Source organism: Sciurus carolinensis, chromosome 8 (genome assembly GCF_902686445.1).
Source record: "Sciurus carolinensis chromosome 8, mSciCar1.2, whole genome shotgun sequence".
Lineage (NCBI taxonomy): Eukaryota > Metazoa > Chordata > Mammalia > Rodentia > Sciuridae > Sciurus > Sciurus carolinensis.
The window spans coordinates 16,001,040-16,015,597 of record NC_062220.1 but is presented as its reverse complement, the minus strand read 5'-3'; the positions used below and the strand labels follow the sequence as shown (position 1 = coordinate 16,015,597).

Here is a 14,558-nt window from a genome sequence, read left to right as displayed (position 1 = left end):
AAATCAAAAAATAGTAATAAAATATTTTTAAAAATAGGGCTGGGGATATAGCTCAGTTGATAGAGTGCTTACCTCACAAGCACAAGGCCCTGGGTTCAATCCTCAGCACTAAAAAAAAAATTTTTTTAAATAATAAGGAGAAGTGGGGTATGGTGGCTTATGTCAGCAACTCAGGAGGCTAAGGCAAGAAGATTATAAATTTGAGGCCAGCTTCAGCAATTTGACAAGACCCTATCAAAAGAAAAAACAGTCTAAGGATGTAGCTCAGTGATAAAGCCTCAGGGGTTAATCTCCAATACCCACCCCCCAGCCAAAAAAAAAACCAAGAGATAAGATACTGCTGGGGGTGATACCTATCACTGAAATCTTGGTTGCCCTTGGAGCTTCTGCCTATCACCTTATGGTTTCTTTTTACATTTCTTCTCAGAATACAGCAGATGGGGTGTTCTCAGGCTTGTACAGATCAGAAGTTAGAATGAGACCTGCATAAAGCTGGGCCCTCAAAAGTAGCATCTTTAGTTAAAAAAAAAAGAAAAAGAAAAAAAAAGAACCAGAAGAAAAGTCTACCGTTAGCAGATTTAGGAACATTTTCTGTCTTGGCGTGGATTCTAGATTAGAGGAAGAAAGTCTTCCTTTAAAACTTTCCCTGGTTTAGGAGTTTGTTTTACATTACCTGAATAGACCGGGAAAACCCCAAACTGACAGAATAGCTTAAAATCATTTTAGTTAATAAAAACCCAGGTCAACTGGCAAAAGCAAAAATTCTCTCTGGAATAATGTGTCCTCACCCTTGGTCTCAGAGGCTTACTACTTACAAATTATGTCAAACATTAGCTTTAGGTGAAGCTTTGCCAGCGAGCTTGTGCTGGGCTTTGGAGAGGCCCTGGTGCCATCCCCAACACCACCAACAACAAAAAACAAAAATGGCATGAGCTTTAGTTGAGATACAGAGTTTAGAGCAAGAAGAGCATGATTAGATCTGTAAGAAGAGCAAGTGGTGGGTTTAGAACATAAAATAATTTTACTTAATTTTTAAATAAAGTAGAAGAGGGAGTAAAAATATTTCCTATCAAAACAGACAAACCAGATTTGAAAAAGAAGCAAGTATAACCTCTAAAATTAACACCTACAGCCATTTGAAATTTAATTTTAATGAAAGTATCTCTGTGCTGCTCTTAGATTTTGGATTTTCTCCATATCTCTTTGAACAGATGAGTTTATTTATCAGGTGATGGCCAGAGAGAATGTCAGCCTGTGGCCTTCTCAACTTTTGTTGCTAGAGCTTTGAATGTTCAGTAAATAGTCCTCTTTTTCTTAACTTATTTGTCTCCTAATCCAAATAATGTTAAATTTCTCTTTCATTAAATTTCTTGTTGGGGCTTTGTTTTGACACATGACTTTGTTTTTATTAGAATACTAATCTCTTAATGCCCATGCCTTATTTAAATGTTCAAATTTTGACACATCTATTAAAATATTGGTAATGAAATAATAGGGCAAGAAATTGATCAGCCTTCTAATAAAGATGTGTTAGAATGATATGAGGAAATTATTGGAGAGGGGCTGGTTGGTGTTCCTTGCTCTTTGATGAAATTAATTTTTTCATTTTCCCAAAGGAAAAAGGCTATATTGCTGGTTTGGATTTTTCCTACTACACCCCCATCCCAGTAACTTCTGTTTTTCTTCCAGCACTGGGGATGGCACCCATGCCTCACAAATCCTAGGCAAGCACTCTACACTGAGCTACAAACCATCCTCTTCATACCTTTTTTAGTTATAAAGGTAGTATAAGGAAATGCTTGCAGGAGAAAAAGTGTACAAGAAATTTCTTCTAAGAGGGAAAAGCAAAAACTTCCTGGTCTATATCTGCCCTCCCTTTCTTCTGGATCTTTCTTCTGTATTTCTTCTCATCCACCCTACCAATCCTTCTTTTACTCAAAGTGTGATAACCTGTGTTTTGACTCAGGTATCCTAAACAGTTTTCTCTGACAGTATAAGTCTACACAGTTAGGTTTAATGTATTTTATAAAACTATTAATTTAAAAAGTTATTTAAAACAGTAATTTTATACTGGTAACACCTTAAATATTATTCTGATACATTCCCCCACCTCAATTCTGTATTCTTTATAATGATGGAATTTAGAACTGGGGAGATAGTTTAGTGGTAGAGCTCTTACCTAGCACATTTAAGGCCCTAGTTTCAATCCTCAGCACCATAAGGGAAGAAAAAAAAAAAAAAAAAAAAGAAGCTATAATGATGAAATTTTCACTAATCACTTAATCAGATGACTGTCTTATCTATATGACCCATTCATCTCAGCAGCTGCTTGTGACTTTATGCAGTGCTTCTGATAAGCAATGAGGTTTTTAGTTGTGAGTCTTAGAAAAAAATGCTAAGGAGATTATTGAGTATAACAGCATTCTTAACAACTTACTTACTGTAATACCTTAGGAGGTGATGGGAAAGACCCTTCCTCTCCATTCTTTCCCCACTATGCTTAAGGTAAGTAATATGGTTGTAATAATCAGTTACGTTTGGGTCGGGTTTTGGGTTTGACTGTTTTTAAGAAAGTGGAGAGAGTTTGAAATGACTTTTGTAATAATTTTATTTTTATTGATCTTAAAAATGAAATGAATCAAATCCTCTTAAAGAAACTGTTGCTTTTTAATTTTTTTCTTTTGCTCTTTGAATATTCTAAACTGAATTCTAATTCTCTTATCTCTTCCTCAAATCTTTAAGAAAGTTGATTTTTTGGGGAAATTAGTATTCTTTTGGGTATTCAGAGTTTTAACTTCTAATATACCCTTATTTTCTTAGCATAGGTCCTTGCTCATAGTGGACACTCAGTAAATACATGTTGAAAAAAATTACGATATGTAATGACTTGTACCAGATGAGTATAAAATGTGATTTAAATATGCTCAGAAAGATTCATCTGTCAATTGATGTGCCATTTTCCCTATGTACTGTTAGTAGGTAGCAGCAGGAAAGGACATAGAAGGCAGAGAGAGTCGGCATCCTCAAAAACTTCACTAGACGAGAAGGGTAGAGTCTTAATGTAATTAAGGCACAGTTTCTCCTGTGTACTAGGAGAATAAAAAGAGAAGAATCTCTAAGCAGATGGATTTGCAGTAGGATCTGAAGATCTGATACAAGTGGGCTGTAGAAATGAAGTTCCTCAGTCACTGGCATGTATTAGTCTCATTTTCAACTGTTATCTTAGAGTGGCTATCAAGGGTATGGCAGTGCAGTGAGGACAGCTCAGGCAGGAGCTCCGTCCTCTTGAAAATTATTTTGAGTTTGACAATTTCACAAGATTTCCAATAGAAAAATAATTTTTAGTCATCATGAGAATTTCTTGGTCCTTTAAAAACTAACACTAATTTTTTTTAAACTGTTCATATTTTTTCTTTCCAATACAATGCTGCTTATGCTAGGAGTGTAGTCCAAAAAAGGACCAGAAAGCTCCTTCATCCTTGGTGGCTTCAGTCAGTGGTCCTTCCACAAGCTCCAGCACCTCTGTTGTTGCCTCAACCAGCTCCAGCTCAACACCAGCCCAGGAAACCATCTGCCTCGACGACTCCCTAGACGAAGATCTTTCTTACCACTCACCTTCACTGGATCTTGTTTCTGAAGCTTTAGCTGTCATCAACAATGGGAACAAGGGTCCTACAGTTGGTCCAAGAATAAGCATGCCAACTACAAAACCTCGTCCAGGACTGAGAGAAGAAAAATTAGCAAGTATCATGAGTAAGCTGCCACTTACTACTCCCAAAAAATTAGATTCTACTCAGACTGCACATTCATCAAGTCTTATTGCTGGTCACACTGGGCCAGTACCAAAGAAACCCCAGGATTTAGCTCATACTGGCATCTCTTCAGGCCTTATTGCTGGTTCTTCAATTCAGAACCCTAAAGTTTCCTTAGAACCTTTGCCAGCCAGGCTCCTTCAACAAGGACTACAAAGGTCAAGCCAGATTCATGCTTCTTCCTCCTCACAGACTCATGCCTCCTCTTCCCAAGCCCAAGTTGCTGCCTCCTCTCATGCTCTGGGAACATCCGAGGCCCAAGATGCTTCTTCGTTAACACAAGTAACAAAGGTGCACCAGCATTCAGCTGTCCAACAGAACTATGTGTCTCCATTGCAAGCAACCATTAGCAAATCACAGACCAACCCAGTGGTGAAATTAAGTAATAATCCTCAGCTTACCTGTTCATCCGCTCTCATTAAGACTTCAGATAAGCCACTTATGTACCGCCTTCCCTTATCTACCCCCTCGCCTGGAAATGGTTCTCAGGGGTCCCACCCCCTGGTTTCTAGGACAGCACCAAGCACCACTACCTCCAGTAACTATTTAGCCAAGGCTATGGTGTCACAAATCTCCACGCAGGGTTTCAAATCTCCCTTCTCAATGGCTGCATCCCCCAAACTTGCCGCATCTCCCAAACCTGCTACATCTCCTAAACCCTTGCCCTCACCCAAGCCTTCTGCCTCACCCAAGCCCTCTCTTTCAGCTAAGCCTTCAGTATCAACTAAACTTATTTCTAAATCCAACCCCACTCCCAAGCCTACTGTATCCCCAAGTTCTTCCAGTCCAAGTGCACTAGTAGCCCAGAGTAGCCACTCCTCTAGTAACCCAGTCCATAAACAGCCCAGTGGAGTCAGCATCAGCAGGCAGTCTCCCACCTTGAATTTATTGCCCTCTAATCGCACTTCAGGCCTTCCATCTACAAAAAATCTTCAGGCCCCTTCAAAGCTAACAAACTCATCATCCACTGGAACTGTTGGGAAGAACAGCTTGAGTGGAATTGCAATGAATGTACCTGCCAGCAGAGGTAGCAACCTTAACTCAAGCGGAACTAATAGGACTAGTCTATCTGGGGGAACAGGAAGTGGAACACAGGGTGCTACTAAACCGTTGTCTACTCCACATAGACCATCCTCAGCCTCAGGGTCTTCAGTGGTAACAGCCAGTGTGCAGGTATGTATGCTCTGGATGTTCATCTGATAAAACGTAAGGTTCCTCAAATTTTCTTGAGTCACTTTTATGAGCTTACTGTAATATATACACTGTTTATTATAAACTGATTATAGAATGGCCATGGAATATTCCTGGTGTTGATAGCACAATGATAAACACACTGTGGATAAGGTTTTTTTGAAGCATGTGGATTTTTTTTTTCCTAGCAAAGTATCGTGTTTACCTTAACATTTGTTGACAAATACAACTAAAGTACATATTTAGAACTCTGATTTAAAAAGTTAAGAAAAAGCAGTAACTTATTAATTTAACATACATACAATTGTCTCCTCTTTTCTTCTGCCAACTTTTAAATTTTTAGTTAAATTTATTCATTTCTATTATTTTTTTCTTTAAGCATTTATTGTCTTGATTTTTTTTAATTTTGTAGTTATTTATATGTAATTTTCTCTGTCAAATAGTGTTAATAGTTCTTTTATACTACACTTTCCCCGGTCATGAGTTTTAACTTAAACTTGCCTCTCAAGTTAGCTAGAGTGCCTTACATAGGAATCTTTGTGCGAAGGGCCCTTCAATGTAGCTTTTGCATACAGTCACTTTTCTGTGCTGTCACATATGTACATCTTGGGTCATTAACTGGTTCACTCTAAATTTTATAAATATTGCTCCACTGACCCTTGCTTAGTGTTAAGATTATAGAAAAGTCTGAAACCATACTGATTTTTTAATTCCCTTTTGTAAGTAATGTGTTTTCTCTGCTAAATGCTAGTAAGATTTTTCTCTTTTTCCTTGATATCCAAGTATTGGTAGGCTATGGCCAGGTTTGCCTAGTTTTCATTAATTTTGGACCTAAAATAGTAACACCTTTTAATCTCAGACCTGGCTCAGTTCAAGAATATTTTCACTTATTTTATGTCTGATTTTTGTTTCTGTTTCATTTATCCTAGGTTTTTTGAGAACTCTTTATTTTATATATTTCATTGCTGCCTTCTATATCATTTTCTTTTATTGTTCTCATCTCTGCTTTGTTTGTATTCTAAGACTTTCTCAGATTGTCCTTCACTTTAATGACTCAGTTTCTTTAACATTCTTCCCCAGCCCCCACCCACCTTACCCCCTGAAAGGAATATGCATTCACTGTTGTCAAATTTAGAGAAAATAAAAATCACCCATTATCCCAAATGTTTTTGCTCCGTAGGTTATTTTTTTTAATCTTCAAGAAAGTATGTTTCACATAATATTGTGTTTCATAACCAGCTTTTTAAAAATGTACCATTTTATGATGTGCAAATTCTGAGGTTCGTAAATATTCTTAGAAAACATTACTTTTATTGATGTATGAAATTGTGTTGTCTAAGAAAGTATTCTTAACTTTGTATGCCTCCTACTTATGTTGACTAGGAACATGTAATGAACGGATTTCCCTCTGCTGTTTGTAGAGGTACCCTGCTGTTCAGTGTTATATGAGGTTTTGTGTTCAATCCACATTTAATACCCAAGTTATCATTGTGCCCCTTAAGTAAGTTTAGCAGTGACTTCCAAAATTCTAATATAGAACAAATTCAGTTGACTGGTATTTCAGTAATTGAAACTTATTTTATCTGTATAATTTTACTTAAATCAAAAATAAGAAAATAAAGCTGAGCAGGGGGTGGCATGTACCTATAGTTCCAGCTGCTTAGGAGCCTGAGGCAGAAGGATCACTTGAGTCCAGGAGTTCAAGGCCAGCATGGGCGACATTGTGAGATCCTGTCTCAAAAAGAGAAGAGGCTTTAAATGCAGCTCAGTAGTTGCTTAGTTGGCTAGCATGAGCAAGGCCCTAGGTTTGCTCCCCAGCACTACAAAAAAGAAAAAGAAAAGAAAGGAAATAATGACAGTAAAATCACTATTAGAGATTGTATGTTAAATTTTTAATTATAGGTAAGGCCTGAGAATTATTCCTCATTACTTTTGTGTTACCTTTGCTAAAAAGTTGACACTTTTAAAAAATTAACTTTTAATTTTATCAAAGGTAATCAGTAGAATAATTCTTTAGCAATAACATTTCCCTACCCCATAGCATCAATTACATTTAACTGTTTTCTTCTAGGTATTTCTAAATAACAGTAATGATTAGAAACCTCTTAATTTATCAATTTTAGTACTATGTTATCTTCTGTCTTTTCATTATGAAAAATGAGACTCATAGTTCTCTTATACCTGCCTTGTTCTCCTCAAAGAGTAATTCAATTTTTGGTCAAATTCTTGACTGTAAATATTGTCTCTCTTGAACTAAATATCATAATTGTGCTTTTATTTCTTGCTTTATAAATGGGGGGGTTCCTAGAGCTAAAAAAATTTTTTTACTTGTTTCTTTTCCTTTGAGCTTAAGTTTAAAACTTTATCCTTTGTCATCGCCAGAATCTGTCAGTTCTATATTTTCTCCAGAGAGCTTCCTGTATTTGATCATGTATTTCAAAAGAACCCAGATACTATCTAAGAAATAATTGGTTTGCCAGCAAGAACTCTGTATGCCAGGATTTGTGTTTCTGACAAGTAACTACTCCCTCCTCGTTTTCTTCCTTTTCCAAATGGCTTTATAATGTGGAGAATCCAATGTTCCTGCCTTCATATCTGGTCTGTTTTTTTCTCTTACTGATTTGACGGAAGAAAAGGTCTTTTCTACTCTTTGTGAACCTGAAGTGGTTTTCTTGACATAGCATCCCATTAAAGTCTCATCAGCTACCTTGTAGCCTCCAGATCTGTCATAGCACCCTACCCTGAAAGCAGCCTTCTTATCTGTGCCTATGAAGCATTCACCTCCTGTCTGAAAGTCATCTGAAGCTGTCTACTCATTTGCAGTGAAAATGACAAACCATTTAAAAAAGGACATGAGTTAAAATCTTTCTGGGTTCAAGTTATTAGCTCTCCCTACTTTCTGTTTAACAATGTTACACTCAGAGATTTTCTCTTCTTTCTGACCCTTCAATGTACAGATTTTCTATGAATCCTGTCATTGCCACTTTATAATTCCAAAACCCATTTATTCATTAAGTAAATGTTTATTGAGTATGTACTATGTGCCGAGTATTCTTCTAGGTACTGGGGAACACTGTTCCTTTCTCATGCTGCATGTATTCTAGGTAGAAAGATGAGCTAAACACAAGTTTTTTTAAAAATGGCAAGTACTGTGAAAAAAAAATGCGATAAAGAGTGATTGCTGCTAACATAGAAAGGGGAATGGGGAGACCTCTTTGAGGAGGTTGCATTTAAACTAAGGAGCAAATGACAGGAGCTAGTCTTGTCGAAGTAAGTCCAGGTGAGAAGGCATAGCACTGTGAAGACACTGAGGTGGGAAAAGAGCCTGGGTTGAAGGCCTGCATGACTGGACTGTGGGGAGACACCTCTGTGTGTCATGGTGTCAGGCTGCACTAACTATAGGAAGGCTTTTGGATTTTATTCTGTGTGCAGCAGGAAGCTTTTGGAGGGTGGTCTTAAACAAGGGAGTGATGTGGTCTAATTTATGTTTTGAAAGATCGCTGTAGGTGGTGTAGAGAACAGAGGACAGATGCACTTACCAAAATAGAGTGCATGCTTTAAAAAGCTTTCATGTCCCCCATGGAACGAAAAACCTTTCCTTTCCTATCTTCCCTGGCTATGGGGCATCATCCTGAACTGTTCAGTTACTTCATGTCGAATGTTAGCAGTGGGCCCCTCACCTCTAAAGAGCTCTGTCTTCAAGAAGTTTATAATTGCCCATGTAACATTTAAATTATCTGGTGCTTCAATTTAGATTTATAAACAAAGGTGGATATGGAAGTTCTTAGAAAGTGTAAAGTATTAGTTATAGCATGGTATTTTGTTGTTGTTGTTGCTAATACTAAAGTTATTTAATTTTGGAATTTGCCCTGATTTACATTTTTCATCTATTTTAGTACTTCAATTAGACTCCCCCAGAAAAAATTTCAAAGATTCTCCTTATTAGCAGGATTTAGTGTTCTTCACTAGGGGTCATCAGTTGGGGCACACAGCCTTGCAGACTCCGTATCATCCTTATCATTGCCTTCTATGATAAAATCATGATTAAAATGAAGAAACAACTCTTACTGATTCTTAAATGGATACAAGATCCTTTCTATCCTAGTTGTTTGAAGACATTGTTATCTCTAACTGGGTAATTTATTCTTAAATGTACCACTGTGTATGGTAGTTGGCACAGTAGAGGAAAACAATTGTCAAGTTTACAAAACTGTCAAGTCCAAGCATAAAATGATGGAGATTTGTACTAAAATATAAGAAGTAGTTCTGGTAAAAAAGAAAGAATGTGTTTGTTGACTATGAGCTCAGCTTGTCTTCATTTTATGAGGCCTGAAAAATAAGGTTCCCAGTGTGAGTGGCTGGAAAGGAGGAGACGTGGTCACAGCTAGGCAGAAGGCGGGGCTGATTTCACGTCTGGACTCATCATGTCAGTGAGAGTCAGATACACAAGTGTGACTGGTCACTAAACTCACATATACACAGGATCAGAGTTGGCATGAGAGGCCACAACTGTGGTTATGTTAGCATTAGTAAAGGAGATGAGAGAAGGGAGGAGATTGAAGAGTGAGTGCAGTGACCAAAGTAGAAGACCACTACTTCTCCATGTTTTATCTTTAAAGTGTACAGATCCATGCAGTGTGCCATACACATACGGAAAAATTGTGTACATTTTCCTTATAGTTAACTATGTAATAAAACCATGACTATTAGTATGGGTTTTTTGCTAGAAATAGCATCCAAAATAAAACTGAAATAGCTAACATTTATTATTGACTAAAAAAAAATTAAAGAATTCTATTTTCCTGACCACATTTATAACTGTAAAATTTTTGACTAGTGAAGTTTATATTTTATAAAATAAGACTGCAAAAGAAAATTTGGTGGCAGAAACTTGATGGTATCTTATATATGTTGATAATTATACACAGAAAAGAGTCAAAATGGGGAAAATCATTAAATTGCTGCATACAAAATTGCTGAAAGAATTAAATTAGCTTAAGGGGTATATTTAAGTAATTTCCCAATGAAAGCTCATCAGTGTTAGCATATGTCTGATCTAAATGCCTTTATTCACAAACAGTGCCTCAAAGATCAGGCGAAAGAGCATGAAAACACTAATTTACTTTTTTACCGTAGGGAATCTTTAAGTTCAGTAAAGCAGTGATGTGGAAATCAGCTTTCATAGGGTAAGGAGTAACTAGATGATGTAGAAAAGGAAGCTGTGAGTTCAGCAAGTTTAATAGGAGTTGGAGATAAGTCAGGAATAACTGTGACTGTGAAAATGAATTAAAGTGAATTTCTCAGAGGCAGAGGAAACATAGAAAAGGTGGACCTCGAGAGATTCCTATAGGAAGCTCTGCAAGGTGAATTTGTGGCGCAGGTCAGGTGGTTGTCAGCCAGCCATGGGGAGAAGGGTGGTAAGGTAAAGGAGAGAAAGAATATCCAAATGACGCATCTCTTAAAGGTGTTGTGGTAGAAGTCAAGTCTATAGGTTAAGGGCTGGAAAGGGCAGTGGCAGAACAGCAGTTGCAGGCCTTGTGCCAGGAGAGAGTAACAAGCTGGAAAATGATGGAACATCTCAGAGTTCCATATGAAATTGCATGGAATTATTTTTGTAGTGATTCATGTCTGTGGGCCTGGAGCAGAAGTGAAGAAGTGGAAACGTAAGGGTAGAAATTAGATTAGGAGAGTCCTTGTTGACCAGTTCATAGGGGGTCTAAGGTGGTGAATAGCTGAGTATACAGAAATTCCAAATGCAGTTTGCAGATTTTCAAAACCAATATTGGTAGCTCTTTAAAATATATTTTTCACCTGAATCTTAATTTCTGTCTCACAGAGTTTATTAGAACAGATACAAGACACAGTCTTGCATCCATGAGGGTATTAAATACAATAAATCAATTTAGGTTGACTGCTCTATTTCTTACCTATTTTGACCCCTGGTTTCTGCACAGTCCACAGCAGGAGCATCATTATTGGCTAATGCCTCACCTCTGACTCTCATGACATCACCTTTGTCTGTAACAAATCAAAATGTGACTCCTTTTGGGATGCTGGGTGGCCTTGTTCCAGTGACCATGCCCTTCCAGTTTCCCTTGGAGCTACTTGGCTTTGGAACGGACACAGCTGGAGTGACAGCCACCTCGGGAACTACCTCAGCCGCTTTCCACCATAGCCTCACTCAGAGTAAGTGGGGCCTTTCTTTTCCTCGGCTGTCTAGTGTGAGAGAACAGGGAACCTGTTGGAGTTCTGGGAGAGTATAGGTTTTTAAAAAAGAAATACAGTTGATTTCATCTATAAGTCAACTTACTGGGCTCTGGGATTTATTTACAATTTTAAAATGAACTAATGAACCTTCTATTATCATACTTCTGTCATAGTGAAATTATAAGAGGAATTCAAATTTGTTGGGTTCTTTGCATATACCTATCTATATTTCTATATGCAAGCTTCTAAAAAATGTATATACTCTAGTTTTAGAAGACCTTTGAAGTCAGGGCTATGATGACATTAGATAAATTGAACTATTTTTAGGTTTGATTTTTAAGAGGGCTTAAATCTTTGTTGAAAGATCACTGACAAGTCTGTTTTCCTCTTAGATTTACTAAAGGGTTTACAGCCAGGAGCTCAGCATGCAGCAACACTTTCCCACTCACCTCTGCCTACACATTTACAGCAAACATTTAATGGTAAGAAAACTGCCTATTTCTTCATCTCTTTATTATTTATATAGGTTTATAGATACAGATTATATTTTTCAAAAAATGATGTAAATGGAATGATAAAAGGAAAAATTTTTATATGACTGCTCATTGGCAACAAACTCATTTTAAAAGAAAGAAAATAACTAAATGAGGTCTTTTGTTATGAAAAGAGCCGCTTAGAAGGTATTTATTATATGGAAGTGATAGCTAAGAAGATTCTTAAGATAGTTAACAGAAGTCACATGCAGTAATTATAGTAGTTTATATTTGTCAAAAGCTCACTAAATGCCATTTAGTCTTGTGTCTGTTTATATGATTAGCTAATTTAATCTTTAGAACAAGCCCATGAATGATAATGATCCCCATTTTACAGATCAGAAAATAATCAGAGATAAGCTACTTGCCCAAGGTAACTCACCAGTAAGCAATCTGAGATACAAACCCAGGAAGCCTATATTCTTTTCTTTTTTCTTTTTTTAATAGTGTTAAGGGTTGAACCCAGCATCTCATGCATACAAACTACATACTCTACCACTGAACTACACTCTCAGCCAGCTTGTATTCTTAAGCATTAAACTTTCCTGCATCTTAGCTTTCATTAAATTAATGTGGTCCACACTATGCATTGCATACTTGATTGCTGCCCAACTAGCCCACTCTGAAATCTGATGTTGGATAGAAGGCCCTGTGTATAAAACATCAGCCTCCAGATTCTTTTTTTTTTTTTTTCTTTTTCTTTTTCTTTTTTCTTTTTGATACAAGGGATGTTCAACCACTGAGACACACCCCCAGCCCTTTATCATGTTTTTATTTTGAGACAAGTTCCCCCTAAGTTGTTCATGGCCTCGCTAAATTTCTGTGCTGGCCTTGCGACTTTCAATCCTCCTGCCTCAGCCTCTGGAACTACTGGGATTACAGGCTTGTGTTACCACACCCAATTTTCAAGATCTTTTGAGGAGAATTAATTACTTACCTGCCTCTTTACTTTGGAAATGAAGAAAAGCCTCACTTTTCTTTTTGGCCACTGCATTAAAAATTATCTTTGAACCGGTTTCCCATTGACCGCAGTGCAGAAATGGGAGCTCCATAGCAATCTTGCGGCAACAAGTTGTCATTAATCCTATAAAAGATGGAAGGTAGATGGAAGCAAGAAGCTCTGATGTACTGTTGTACAGTTTAGTGACCATAGATAACAATTATATGTTGTATATTTCAAAAACCTAGAAGAAAGAATTTTGAGGGTTTTCCCTATCAAGAATTCATTTTTTAAAAACCAGATTTGAGCATTACACTGTACATGTGTATCAAACCTTCCATCTGTCCCATTAATGTATATATCTTTTGTGTTTTTGTATATCAGTTAAAAATAAAAAATAACTGGTCACAGTGGCACACATCTGTAATCCCAGTGAAATAGGAGACTGAGGCAGGAGGATCACAAGTTTGAGGCTATCCTTGGCAACTTAGACCCTGTCTCAAAATAAAAATTTTAAAAAAAGACTGGCGGTGTTCCTCAGTGGTGAAGCATCACTGGATTCAATCCACAGTACCAAATAAATAAATATCAATCAATGAATAAATAAGGCCAATGGTACACTGCTAACCGCATCCAGTTTGTACAAAATGGGCAATACAACGTAGTCACAAATAGCAGCACTCCTGATCTTGCTGAACTGGATAAGGCTTAAATTCACAAGTGGGACTGCTCTGTGACTGAACTGGTTCCTCCCTGAGTGTGGACAGCTGCTTAGTGTCATGATTCAGATGAAGACCATCTGCCTGCTCCTGGGGCAAACTGGCACAAGTATAATCACCTGTGAGGAATTAGGATTCTTAGGACTCAAGAAGACCTCAGTATTCAACTCCTCGTGAATCATTATCTGCTCAATACCACCACTCCAGAGTCAGAAGGAAAACATGACTGTCTGTAGTTTCCAAATAACTGAAGTTAAAAAGTTTAAAAGTTTTCATTTAAAAATACTTTTTACTATAAAAAATTGAACTTGAGAATCAGACTTGGATTTTTTTAATTCCAGAACCACAGATTTGAGCAAGATTCTTAACTTGTTTGACCATCATTTCTCTTGCTTATAAACTCAGGACAAGATGTTTTAAATACACTTCTTACAGGACTGTAATAAAAATAACTGATTAAAGCTTCTAGCATGAAACTTGGTGTATAGTAAGAGCCCAATTAATGTTAATTCTCTTGTTTAAAACAAGAGATCAGTAAACTTTTTCTATAAAGAACTAAACAGGAATACTTCAGACTTCGTAGGTACATGTTGTCTGTTGCCACTATTCGACCCTACCATTACAGGACAAAAACGACCATGGACAGTATGTAAACAAACAAGTTTGACGGGGTTCGTTCCAACAAATTTTATTTACAAAAACAGGTGGTAGGCCAGGTAAAGAATCTCATAGTTCAAAGCTGGGTCTGTGGCATACTCCTGTGATTCCAGCTGTAAGTTGCTGAGGCAGGTGGATTGCAAGTTTAAGGCCAGCCTCTGCAACTTAGCAAGATCCTATCTCAAAATAAAACAAAAAGGGCTAGGAATGTAGCTCAGTGGTAGAGTGCCTGCCTAGCACATGGAATGAGACCTTGGGTTCAATCCCCATTACAGGAGGAAAAAAAAAAAATCAGTCCAGTTAACTCCTGAGTATTTTACTTTGCTCAATCTAAAACTTCCTTGGGCAAAATCTCATTTAAGAACTGCCGTACTGCCGGGTGTGGTGACCCACGTCTGTAATCCCAGCTGCTAGGGAGGCTGAGGTAGGAGGATCGGGAGTTGAAAGCCAACTTCAGCAAAAGTGAGGCCCTGACTCTAAATAAAATACAAAATAGGAC

General features: G+C 37.4%; 1 protein-coding gene across 3 annotated transcripts in view; it reads left to right on the top strand.

Moving 5' to 3' along the window:
- The window catches only part of Ubn2 (ubinuclein 2), an 88,928-nt gene that overhangs the window by 63,057 nt on the left and 11,313 nt on the right, over positions 1-14,558 (top strand). For 2 of the 3 annotated variants that reach the window (XM_047560459.1, XM_047560457.1), the window contains exons 14-17: positions 2,455-2,505; positions 3,441-4,985; positions 10,958-11,189; positions 11,603-11,692. In XM_047560459.1, the coding sequence (XP_047416415.1) occupies positions 2,455-2,505; positions 3,441-4,985; positions 10,958-11,189; positions 11,603-11,692 (1,918 nt within the window). The remainder of the gene's footprint in view (positions 1-2,454; positions 2,506-3,440; positions 4,986-10,957; positions 11,190-11,602; positions 11,693-14,558) is intronic. The other variant, XM_047560460.1, reaches the window with a different exon arrangement.